Below are 12,920 nucleotides of genomic sequence, written 5' to 3'. Positions count from 1 at the left end.
CCAGAGCGCGTGCCGGGCATCTCCCGCTGGCCTCTGGTTGTGCCGCCGCCTCCCCTCTGCCGATTCTCACCGCCTCTCCAGTGTGACAGCTGTCTTCTGGGTCTAGGAAGCTCCTGGCACAGGGACTCTGGGGGCGGAGGGCACTCTCCGCTCCCGGCACTGCCTTCTTGGTGGATGTGACATCCCCTCCCTACTCTGGATTTGCTCTTTTAAGCCTAGTGTGCTGCCAAGTGAACAGTCCCTTTGCTAGGGCTCCATACACCTTCTTTGCATGGTCCCACTGGTTCTGGCTGCCTTGTGCTTCTCTAACAGAAATACATCCCCAATGGGTGGCTTTAACAAACAGGGATTCATTCTCTTACAGTTTAGGAGGCTAGACGTCTGAGTTCAAAGCCCTTCGACCTTGGGCTTCAGCTCTGCCTCTTGCTCCTGGCTCAGTGGAGCTGGAGGCATCTCTTCACTCAGGCAGCTGCTGGCTGCTAAGGCTGACAAACCCAAGGTCGACAGGGAAGATGGCACAGTCCCAGGATGACCAAACACAGCAGGGCAGTAGTTCAAGTCCGGAGAGAGTCCCAAGATAGGCAGAAACATGTCAGGCTGTTGAATGAAGACTTGGCTGGCTACATGCAGGATCCAATAGCGCCTAAGGCACTTGACTGCTAACCAGAAGGCTGGTGGTTCAAACCCACCAGTCGCTCCTCAGAGGGAAGGTTGGCAATCTACTTTCGTAGAGATATTGTTGTTATGTGCCATGGAGTCAGAGCCAACTCACAGAGACCCCTCCTTGGTTTTCTGAGGTGGTATTACTACACCGCCTCAGAAAACCCAAGGAGGGGTCGCTATGAGTCAAAATTGACTTGATGGCAGTAAGTTAGAGTTAGTTAAGCATGTCAAAAAGCTCCAGAGACCTTTCTCAAAACCTCTCCTTATATATTGGAAGCAGACTACACCCCTAAGGCAGCTGCTCACAGTAGACTCCACCATGGTGATGACCAGCCTCGTCATGGGGAGTCATTACATCCAGCCACCCAGGCACTCAGAAACAGGCCCAGCCAAGCTGACATATAACCAAAATTACCACACACACACACACACACACGGCTGCCGTGCACTATTTTCTGCATTACTAGCAAGCTATCCAATCCCCGTGGGGGCCACAAGCACCTTATTTGCGTAGTCCCAGCCATGCTTTTGGTGGGAGTATTCTGGAGTGCAGCTCGAAGGGTCCAGGCAGTCATTCACTGGACCACGGGGGCACTCCGACACATGGGTCCTCCGTGAGTCAGAATCAACGCCAAGCAGCTGCTGGCTTCTGGGGTTCGAGTCCTCATTTACCAAACCAGACCCGCTGCTGTGTCAACTTCGACTAACAGCACCCCCTACAGGGCAGAGAATTGTTCCATGGGGTTCCCAAGGCTGTCAGTTTTCAGGGAAGTGTGACAGTTAACGGTGCGTGTCAACTTGGCTGGGCCGTGGTCAGAACCACAGCTGGGCAGCTGCATGCAGTAACCCTTCATGACGAGACTGGAACTCACCTCCATGGTGGAATCTGCTGTGAACAGCTGAATAGCTGCCTCTGGGGTGTGGGCTGCTTCCAGTGCATAAGGAGCAGCTTTGGGGAAGGCTCTGGCTTTATGGCACATTTTGGATCCTGCATTTGGCTGAGTCTTTTAGCATCTGACTGCTAACCAGAAGGCTGGCAGTTCAGACCCACCAGCCACTCCTCAGAGGGCAGTCTAATTCCATAGAGATGTTGTGCTGACCCTGAGTTCATCAGCCTCAGCAGCCAGCAGCTGCCTGAGTTAAGAGACACCTCCAGCTCTAAGTGGGCCTTGAACAGGAGGCAGGGCTGAAGAACCCCAAAGCTGAGAGGCCTTCCCCCAACCCTTAGAGCTTGCTCTGAACTTGGACTTCTAACCTCCTAAACTGTCAGAAAATAAATTCCTGTTTGTTTCAGCCACCCCCTTGCTGTATTTCTAGAGAACCGAGACACCGAACACTTTCAGTAATCACACGCGTTGACCTGAAGGGGCTGTGGAAGCCCCTTTCCCGGGGCGAGGAAACAGCATCGGAGTGGCCAGGGCTGCTCAGTGACAGCAGAGCCCGCCCGGGTCCAGGCGCTTGAGTGTGTACTGAGCACACCCCCTCCTGTAGTCGTTAAACTAGGACCGTGACTCCTGAGCTGTAGGGAAGGAAGAAATGCCAGGCCATCCTCTTTGAAATCTCCACAAGTTCTAGCAGCTTCTTGGCTTGCATCGGCCAATTCTAACACCCCAATTCACACTCACCCACCCTGAGGGGGAGTCACTAATAGGGTCCTGACACGGTGGAGGCCACTAAGGAGGGAACCTGACAGATAGCCACTGTGGATGGGGCCTGAGGAAGTGAGATGACGGGGTCACAGAGGGGGGGCTGAGAGTGGGATCCTAACTGGCCTGAGGCAGTGAGGGGTATCACTGAACGGGGGCCCTGAAAGTGAGGTCACTGTGGGCTGAGGGGCCTGAGAGTGGGGGGTGGGTCCCTGAGCAGACTGAGGGGCCTGAGAGTGGGGGGTCATTGTGGGCTGAAGGGCCTGAGGATCCCTGAGCAGGGCGAGGGGCCTAAGAGAGTGGGGGGCTGTTCTGGTTCCCTAGTGCCGCTGACAAGAATATGCCACAGATGGGATGGCCTTAACAAACAGGAGTTTATTCTTACAATTTGGAGGCTTTATGTCCAAGTTCAAAGTGCCAGGCTCTAGGGGCTGGGTGAAAGTCCCTCGACCTTGGGCTTCAGCTCTGCCTCCTGCTCCTGGCCACTGAAGGTGGAGGCTTTTCTTCACTCAGACAGCTGCTGGCTGCTGAGACTGACAAACCCAAGGTTGACAAATAAAAGGCACAGTCTTGATGTTACCAAACCACATGGCAGGCCATTAATTCAAGTCCAGGTCAGAAGAGCATGGCAGGCTGCTGAAAATGACATGGCTACATGCAGGGGTCAAGTGTGCCATAAGCTAGAGACCTTTCCCAAAGCTGTTTCTTATATACAGGAAGCTGACCACATCCCTAAGACAGCTACTCAGCTGCTCCGATAGATTCCACCACAGAGTTGATAACCAGTCTCATCATGGGGAATACTACATCCAGTTGCCCAGCCACTCAATGGCCCAGCCACTCAACAGCCCAGGCAAATTAACTCACAACCTTAATTACCACAGGGGGTGGGTCACTGTGGGCTGAGGGGCCTGAGAGCGGGGGTCACTATGGACTGAGGGGCCTGAGAGTCAGGGGTCACTGTGGGCTTTGTGGCCTGAGCCGGGGAGTGTGTTCACTGTGGGCTGAGGGGCCTCACAGTGAGGGATTCCTGAGCAGGGTGAGGGCCTGAGAGTGGGGGGTCATTGTGGGCTGAGGGGCCTGAGAGGACGACTAAGCTTGACCAATGAGGGACCAGAAATGCCATGTTCTGTGCAAGATTCAGGTCGTAGTTCCAGTGCTTATGTGAGGTGTGTGGTGTGTGTGTGGACAGGTGTAGTATGTACATGTGGTATGTGTACATGTGTGAGTGTATGTGAAGAGTGTGCATGGTACATGCATATGTGTGAGTGAAGAGATGGGGTATACATGTGGTGTGATGTTATGTCTACGTGGTGAGTGTGTACACATGGTGTGAATGTGAGTATAGAGGTGGGGTGCGCATGTGTGGTGTATGGGTATATGGTTAGCATGTACACGTGTGGTGCTGAAGTGTATATGAGTGCAGAGATGGGGTATATGTGTACTATGGGGATAATGGTGATGTTATGTGTACATGGTAAGTTATGTACACGAGATGTGAATGTATGTGAATATAGAGGTGGGGTGTACAAGTGTGATGTGCATGCTAGTGTGCCTATGTGTGGGGTGTGTGTATACGGTCAGCGCATACACATGGTGTTGAGTGTATGTGAGTGCAGAGATGGATTGTAGGTGTGATGTGGGGTGTGGGGCATGGGTGCACAATGTGTCTGCACTACGAGGGGCCCGTCGTTCTCGGCAGCCCCCACCAACGTGGCGCCAGCTGTGGAAGTTTCAGATCCCACGTCTGGAACATGGGGGTACCTCCGCTCCCGCATGGAGAAGAGGCGGCCGCAGTTTTTAGGAAAGGATGCTTTGCTGTGAGCAAGAACAAGTGACCGGTTTTCAGTTTTTTATTTGGTGTTAACGCCACATGAAAACAAAAAACCCAGCCCCTCTGGTGAACGTGAAATCGGAAGGATCCAGCCGGCCGGCCGCCGAGCAGCTCCCAGGATCTGGGTGTGAGCTCGCGTCAGCACGCGGCGCGGCTCGGTCACCGCTTTTTCTTTGTGATCATCCATTCACCAAGCTAAAAACCACGCTTGCCACTCTGATGCCGAAAGCCTCGGAGCTTCAGCCACTGGGAACAAATAAATACATCAGGAGTGCCTCAACCCCGCGCCCCTGCGGCCCGGGGAGGCACAGACGCCACTCGCCTTGCCCTCCGTGGGAGGTGCCATCCCCGGCCCCCTGGGAGGTGCAGACCCCCTGGGGCCGCTCATGAAGGCAGCCGTCCAGAAGCCACGGGACTGAAGGTCTGTCGGCGACGAGCCCTGGTCTCTGCCACAGCAACGGCCCCACAGTGACCCGGGGACTGAGGCCAGTTCTGTTGGCTGGTCACTTCCACCTCAGTGCAGAGGCCAGGCTGTGTTTAGGAAGCTCCAGGATAAAGAAAGCGACACAGACCTTCTCTGGACTCTGTAAATAAATACCAGCGACACAAACCCTTCCACGCGCCCACGCACACGCACATGCACACGGCCACACACGCCCACTTTAAAGTGTCGAAAGACAGGCTGCTCAGCGGCAGCCCCAGCTGAGGGACCCCGGCCGGGACCCCACGACCCCACAGCCTGCGGCACCGCTCGCGGTCACCACCCAAGAACCGCAGCAGAGCCCGGCGCCCCCATCGCACGGCCGTCCACGGCCAGCTCGGCTCCCGGTGGCAGACCGGGGACTCGCCCGAGGCCCACCGGGGGCCGCACGACGCCGTCAGGTCCAGGCGCCCGGCTGCTGTCACAGAGCCGAGGTCTCTGACAGCGAGTTGTTCTAACAGGAAAACAAGCGAAAACGTCCAGGTTTTGGAGACGCTGCCCCAGCCACACCCTGCCGCCCAGCGTGCGCCTGCAGGAGGCCGCGCCAATCGAGGAGCTGAGGCCGGCAGCGAGGCCTCGCGCGCTCGCGCCCCACTCCCACCAGCCACTCGCCCCCCCCACGGCGAGACGCGGACCGAGCCGTGGCTGCGGCGGCCAGGGCATCGTGGGTGGTGTGCACAGTGCCTCGCACGCTTCCAGTCGCGAGTCTGGGGGTCACCAGAGAAGAGGAGCATGTAACCGAGGTCCTCAGCCCGTGCTGCTCCAAGCACCCCCAAGTGGAGCTTGGGGTAACAGGCCCCGTCCCCGTCCCTGGCTTCTTCAGGAAGCAGGAGAGGCCGCGCGGTCCACGAGGCTTCGGAGGAAACCCTACGAGGCCGCGGCGGCGGCGGCGCGAAGTCCGGTGCCAGCAGAGTCTGCCGCAGGGCCCGGCGGCCGCTGCAGGGGCGCGGGCGCCCGTCCTCCGAGCACAGAGCCCGCGAGCCCCGCGGCGGTCCCGCAGGCGGCGCTAACAGGTGGAAGGGCTGCCGGAGATGCAGAAAGCGTGGTGTTCCTAAGGCAAGCACATGCACACCCAGCCGGATCGGACAACACAGTCTAGTCTACTTCACACAGCCAAGAATTAACAGCGTGGGGGAAACTCTTCCACGGGGTAGCTGGCCTCAGCTCTAGAACAAGCAAGAAGAGAGACAGGGTTACTGGCGGGGCCCCGCGGACCCAGGACGCCAAGCTATGCGTTGGCGTCACAGGCCTCACAAGGGTCGCTTCCCGCCGCGATTGTCCCCGACACGCTACTCGCCGCTTCAGAGGTGGGTTCCAGAAAAGAGCTCCTCTTCGCCGGGGCCCGCCCATCCGCCCCCGCCCTCCGAGCGCCCTGCGAGCCGCCGTCCTCGGAGCCGGTGTCCTCTCTGGCCGAGCTGGTCCCGGAGCCCACCTTTCTGCGGAAGCCGTGAGCCTGTGCCCCCGAGAGCCTCTCCCCAGCGCAGCGGGCTTCATACACGGAGGACACCTGGTGGCGACACAATCCCGCAGTCACCGGCAGCCCGGGAGCCACGCTGCAGACGCAAGGCGTGGGTGACAGGAGAGCCGCCCGGGGGTCAGGAAGGGCCCACGGACGCAGGCGCTCGCGCGCCCGAGCACGTCGGCTGTGGGGAGATCAGGCAAAGCCCGCCTCTCACTTTTAAGCAATCCCTGCGCGCCGATCGAGGGGGCAGGCACGGCGTGCCAGCCCAGCTCACGCTCCACACAGCAAAGCTTCAGGGTGGGCAGATGGTCAGGGGTGGGGATGGGAGCAAGCAACAGACTGCACCGCGGGCCACCAGGGTGGGGGCGAGAAGGGAGAGGGGCCCGCGGCCACCCCAGGCTCCCGCTCACTCTGGGGGACGCCCCACACCAAAGGAGCCCTGGCAACGCAGTGGGTAAGCACGTGGCCGGCTGCTAACCGAAAGGCTGGCGCGTGGACCCACCTAGCAGCTCTGTGGAAGCGAGCCCTGATGACCTGCTCCCAGAAAGATGAACCCACAAAGGAAGCCCCATGGGGCAGCTCTCCTCTGTCCCTCGAGGGGTCAGAACCAACGTGACGGCAGCCAACAAGGTGCTAGGCCAGCCTCAGCTATGCTTGTCCCTCAGTGGTGGCAACTCTCAGCTTGAAGACCCGTAGCCACTACCCAAAAAGTCGGAGGCTCCAGTCCCCCCAGAAGCAGCACCTTGCAGGAAGGGCCTGGCCGTGCGCTTTAGAAGAGTGGCCACGGAGTCCCTGTGGGCGCAGTCCCCTCCCTGAGGGTCACAAGTCGAAGCGACCCGCCCACACACAGCTCTGGGGACAGTTGTCCTCATAGCCACTTGTTACCTTGCACTGTGACACCCTGTCTGCTGGGTGGGTGAACCACAGCGAGAAGGCCATGGTACTAGCCATCTCTTCCCTGGTTTCCAATGGGGGCACTCTCTTGCTGGAGAGGATGAGGCGGCACCAAGGACGTGGCCACCCCCAGAGAGGAGTGCAAACAAGGGCACGTGGTCCAGGCCGACGGGCCCAGCGGGTTTTAAGTCAGTGCACTGATGAAAGGACCCTGTGGGCAGGGGGGTGGCTTCCGGGCCCCAGCCGCTCACTCAGAGGATCCGTGCTGGGGGGATGTGACCCGGGGTCCAGGCTGCCGTCCAGCACAGAACAAGAAGCAGGGACCGCACAGTGCCATGCAGCATGGGGACAAGCAGTAGGGCGGGCTACTCACCCTGTTGAAGTCCAGCGGGCACTCACTGCTGGGCACGTTTTTAACTTCAGGGTACTCTCCCGCACCGTTCTCCCCCTTGGCGTTCGCGTAACATTCTTCATTGTCGTGAGAAGGGGAAAGAGAGGGGTGTCTGTGAAGACTCAGCTGTGGCGCACACATCCGTACACATTCTCCCCTAAAGCATCGTTACTGCTTTTTCCCAGCCCTCGGAGACCTAAATGGTTAACTGGCAGGAGGCCATGTGTCATCCATCCAGCGTTTGCCAGCACAGAGAGCCACCAACAGTCCGTTCACCAAACTTTCAACAACATGGGACGGCCTTCTCGCTGTGGTTCACCCACCCAGCAGACAGGGTGTCACAGTGCAAGGTAATAAGTGGCTACGAGGACAACTGTCCCCAGGGCCAGCCCTCCAGAGCAGAGGCTGTGGGGACAAACCAGGCATCATGCTGTGGTGGGACAGACGGGCCACGGGGCTCTGGACAGACACCTTTGTCTGTCCTTCTGTGCCTCCAAGGCCCACTGTACTGTGTCCGTGCAGCAGGGACGAGAAGGCACTGACCCAGCTGGTTGAGCGCCCGCAGACGGGTGGAAGGGACCAGACGGAGCCGACGCCCCTGGGCCCAGGTGGTGCTCACACAGGAGGCAGGAGCCCGGGTCCCTGTTCTGGGGTCAGGCCTGGGTCTGGGCCCCTGATGCATAGCCAGGGCTGATAAAGTGTGCGGGGTGGGGGCCGGCTGGCAGCGCCACGCTGCGGCAGTCGTACCTCGGAGTGGCTGTTTCCTCAAAGTAGGTGCCATCCCTCCCGTCACCCAGTACAGGCACCGACAGGCCAGGTGACAAGCGAGGACCAGGGTGGTGCTCAGTGAACAGGTAGCCAGCGCCCCACAGGGTGGCGGAGGTGGGGCTGGGTTGGCCTTGCGGGGCGCACCCCAACTGTCCTGTCTCCCCCTGGCCATCAGTCCTAGGCTCTGGGAGTGGACAGACCTGGGGCCAAGCCCTGGCGGGGCCACTCCCTGGAGGTGTAATTTGGGGCCAGCTCTTTGTCCCAGAGCAGGGACGTGAGCCCTGCCCTCACCGCGCGGTGCTGCACTAGCAGCGGGCACTGCTACAACATCGCCGGAGCCAGGCCGGGGCTCAGCTGGGGGCACGGCCCGTTCTCTGAGGGCCTGCACAGCCACTGCAGCACTCCCCCGCCTCTATCAAGGCTGAGCCCTGCCTCCCCTCACACCCTGGGGCGTGTTCAGGAGAGCAGTGCAGGCAGCCCCCACAATGCCCGGGTCTGACTGGCCACTGGGCGCCGTCCCCCCACCTGTGCGAGCACCACCCTGATGTCATGGCTGGTGGCTGGGAGTGCTGTCCTGACGCCACTGGCTCTGGGAGGTGAGGTGGCCCCTCGTGCACTGGCTGGACTGTACCTGAGACAAGATGCCCCAGCCATAAGCTCAAGGAACAGACTCACAGGGCTGTCTCTGCGCCCCAGCCCACGGTCTGTTCAGGGGACTGGGGACCCGGGCCGGAGCTGGACTTGTAAGTAGTTCTGGGAACGCTGGACACCAGCGCCAGCAGCACCATCAACACCAGCCACCTCGAGCACCCCAGGGCGGCCCTCAGCTCCGCGGCCCGCAGGCAGGCAGGCGGCCCGCAGGCAGGCAGGAACACACGGGGCGTGTGGGCACGCAGGGGTCCCGCTCATCTGGCCTCCCGCTAACTGTGCTCCCCCAGCCTCAGCGGCCTGGAAGGTGAGCTCATCGCTCACGTCACCTGGCGTCCGGCTGCAGCCCACTGAGAGGACGGAGGGGACCGCCCCCCTTGCACCCTGCCCACTGCCGCTGCGTGATTTGGGCAAAGATCAAAGGTGAGACCCCGCTCCCCCTCCTCTGGAAACCGGGGGCTGCCTCAGGCTCCACGGGACCAGGCGAACCAGAGCCGCATCCGCGACGCTGACAACTGCGCCCAGGCCGTCCTCCCCGAGCGCCACCACGGCCCCCGCTGTCACCCCACCTTCACCTGGGCCTCCTCCACAGCCTAGTGCTCTTCCCCATCGCCGCCCTGGGCTGGGGGTGTTCAGAGACACAGGGAGCCTTGACCGTGACCCCGGCTTGAACACTTCCCGCCTGGCACACTCTCCCACGGAGCTCACAGCCCTCCCCAGGCCCCTGCCCGCCTCCTCTCCCGCCTCAGCCACCTCTGGCCAAGCCCCGTGGGCCCTGCTCGCCCGCGCTCCTCGGACCTGGGCTCAGTGAGGCCACTCTCTGGCAGGACACCTGCCCGCGGCCCCACCCCTCCGGAAGCCATGATTTCGTGTCTCCCCACACCCACCTCCCGGCTCTGGGTCCTCCAGGGTGACACAGTGCCCGCTCCGTGGAACCCGCTCAGCAAACACGCCCCGGGGCGAGGCAGCGGACAGCCCGTTCTCCTGTGAGCGCGTGCGTGTGAGGTGACCGCGCACACACCGTCCTTACCTTCACACTCGGACGCAGGGAAGAGAGGCGAGAACAGGGCTTTTTCCCACCAGGTCGGTTTCTCGTGACATCTCCGTGCTCCCTGAACATCTGTGTTCAGCACAGGAAACTGGACCCAAACAAACAGACACGGTGAGGCAGCATCTGGGACGAGGGCACCCCGGCGCTGACGAGCAGGGCTGCAGATCCATTTCAGCTGGTGGGGCGCCCCACCGCTCGGGCCAAAGGGGGTGAGAAAACCCAACGTGCTCACCGGATACCCATAAAGCTAACCACCAGCGTGCTCAGAACGCAAAGCGTGTTTTTCTGAGAAGCACCGACGTGAAGCTGAACGAAAGAAAACCTTAAAAAACAGTAAAAAGCCCCGCTCTTCCGAGGCAAGCCGTGAACCACACTGGGAAACTGCCGACTCGGGTAACCCCTGCCCCAGGCGGGGGTGCGGAGGAGCAGAGGCCACTGCTGAGGCCGAGTGACCTGACCTGTCCGTCAGGCGTGACGCAGCGCAAGGCCCACCGGGGCCGGAGCAGCCCGCGGGGCAGCCCGGGGCTCGGACCCCTGTGTCTCCAGGGCCGCCTCCAAACAGGCACAGCCCCAGAGAGACCCCGCCACCTTCCCAGGCAGCTGGACACCTCGAAGGCATGTACCCACGAATGTTCACTCAGACTGGCAGCCTGGGGCACCTGCACCGCAGGACTGGGAGGCCTGGCGGCACCGCACGCACCTCCTCAGACGCCGTCGTGTTGACGACCTGAACCGTGCTGGCGACTGGTGACTGACCGTTCCCTGACAGGACCTTCCTCCACACATGAAACTGTCCACTACTCCAAGGATCGGAAACTCTGTCCTTCAGGAATGTGACCTTTTAATTATGCCACCGAAAGGAAAACACGCTTCAAACTCCCACTTCTACATAACTTTGCAGAAAAATCCATCAAAGCCTGAGCAAGACAGGGCCCCCAGCCTGTCTGCCCCAGTACTTACCCCTAACGGTGAAAATCCATGTGGCCAGGCAGCAAGACGCCAGGCCAAGGGGACGGCCACACCAAGCCTGACGCCAACCTGGGCAGCCTGCAGGGCAACTGGAGGCCCCGGGCACAACCCCCACGGCTCTTGTGTCTCCCAGGGACCCCCCCCTTAGAAAACCACGAAGCGCTGCTCAGGGAGTGACGAGGGTGCCACTGGGAATGGCCCTGCCCCCCTGCTGACTGTCGAGATGGTGGCTCCGGATGGGCTGGTAGTCACTGGTGTGTGACGTGTGGGGATACTTCCACCACCACCTCTTCCTCCTCGGCCGCACTCTGCGCACACGAGGCATGAGCATTAGTGGTGGGCGGAGCCGGGAACAGCAGGGTGGAGGGGACAGACACATGGAGCGACTCGTCAGCAGGGCAGGACCAGAGGCCAGCCTCGGAAACCCAACAGGGGTCGCTCTGAGTCGGAACTGACGCGGGGGCAATGAGTGTGGCTTGGCTCGGTTCCCGAGGCCCCGCTGGAGACCGTCAGGCGTGAGACCATCAGGCGGATGAACGTGCAGGTGTTAAGCCTCTGTCCTTCCTCCAGCTGCCTCCAACCCTGGGGCTGCATGGCGAAGCCCAGAAGCTTCACTCACTGAAGGGCTCAGTGCACAAACTCCAATCCCGGTTTTAGTTACAAACGGAAGCAAATCGGAGAACCAGAGTGAAGCAGGCCTACGGCTCAAAACAGGATCCACGCACCGCCCCGTGGACCGACCCCATCACTCTCCCAACCTCCATCTTCCGACCACTTGCATCCCAGCGTGACGAGGGGCCGGCCATCTGCCACTCACACCTGCACTCAGCTGGCCTCTGACAGTATCTGGCAGATGGCGGACATGGAGAAAGGAGATGATGCCAACGAGACCAGCAGGAGAGTGACACCTGTGCTCCCAGAGACAGGCCACAGCTTGGAGGCCCCCCAGGAAGGCACTTGTTCCAGCTTCTTGTCAGACACTTGAAGCCTCACTCTGAGGTTAGTTCTCCCCTTGGGTTAGGCAGGCTGGCCATGTCTCCGCTGAGCCACCACCCGCAGCCCCTGTGGAACGCGGGTCACAGGCCCAGTACCCATCCCACCCGTCACCCCCACCACGTTGCCGCACGCCCCACAGAGGTGAGGGTCTGGCCAGGCAGACGACGTGCGTCGTCCGGTGCAGTACTGCAGGGAGAAGGGCAGCCAGCCACAGCCAGGATGAAGCTGTACTGTGCGCTCAGGGAGGGCGGCGGAGCTCGGAAACGAGTCTGCACCCGCGGCTGAGACGGCACTCGGGGTCCACTCAGCAAAAGCAGGACGGGCGGCCTTCTCCCGGTGCGAGGACCAGGCCCTGTGCACGTGGCGCTGGCCGCTGCTCCGCCAAGCGCACGGTCCCGGAAGGACGCCTGACGGCCACGCGCCGGCCTGGCACAGGGCTGACCTCCACACAGGGGTTCCCAGGCTGCCCTCTGAAGGCCCCGGGAACGGGGAGAGGAGCGCTGTGCTGAGCTCCCAGACCCTACTAGGTGGCGTCACCTCGGACCACCGGCCCGTCAAGGCCTCGGGCTCCTCAGCACACCGGAGCGGGTCAGGTGCGACACTGCCAGGACCGACGACCCCCAGATGATCAGCTAACCCCGAAAGGTCCTGGGAATTTCGCAGCGGCTCAGAGCCTCGCAGAGCGCCCGGGACTCTGCCGGCACCGAGAGGCATGGAGCCAGGCAGCAGTGCACCGGGGGCGCTCAGCCTGCCTCCTCCTTTCGAACCCGGAGCCAGGCGACAGAGAAAGGGCGCCCCAGGCGTGAACGAGCCAATGTCTCCGATTTTCCACGAGCCCACCCTCAGGCTTTCGGGTCCTCCAGAGCCGCAGGAACCCCACCACTGGGGCCCTTGAGGCCACCTGACTGAACGGGGACAAAGGCGCGGTCTACGTCCGCTGGGAGCTGACCATTTAGGCAGCAGAGGCAGCACGTGACTGAGGTACAAAAGATGGCGCACACACACACACACACACACACACACAAGCGAAAACAAGAAGTGTAGGGGACCAGACGCGGAAACACAGACCCGGACGGGGCACGGATAAGGCGGAGCGCAGGGAGAAGAGGGCGGGGCG

General features: G+C 61.2%; 1 protein-coding gene across 1 annotated transcript in view; it reads right to left on the bottom strand.

The window, feature by feature from the left end:
- Nucleotides 1-5,925: 5,925 nt before the first annotated feature.
- The window catches only part of KIAA0232 (KIAA0232 ortholog), a 48,844-nt gene continuing 41,849 nt past the window's right edge, over nucleotides 5,926-12,920 (bottom strand). Inside the window, 4 exon segments of the mRNA XM_007956301.2 lie at nucleotides 5,926-6,000; nucleotides 6,003-6,131; nucleotides 7,354-7,448; nucleotides 9,818-9,926. Of these exon segments, the coding sequence (XP_007954492.2) occupies nucleotides 5,926-6,000; nucleotides 6,003-6,131; nucleotides 7,354-7,448; nucleotides 9,818-9,926 (408 nt within the window).

This window comes from Orycteropus afer, unplaced genomic scaffold (assembly GCF_000298275.1).
Source record: "Orycteropus afer afer isolate SDZICR_OR568_19922 unplaced genomic scaffold, OryAfe1.0 scaffold00605, whole genome shotgun sequence".
NCBI classification, from domain to species: Eukaryota; Metazoa; Chordata; class Mammalia; order Tubulidentata; family Orycteropodidae; genus Orycteropus; species Orycteropus afer.
The sequence above is the reverse complement of the archived record's forward strand: the minus strand, read 5'-3'. Positions and strand labels throughout refer to the sequence as shown.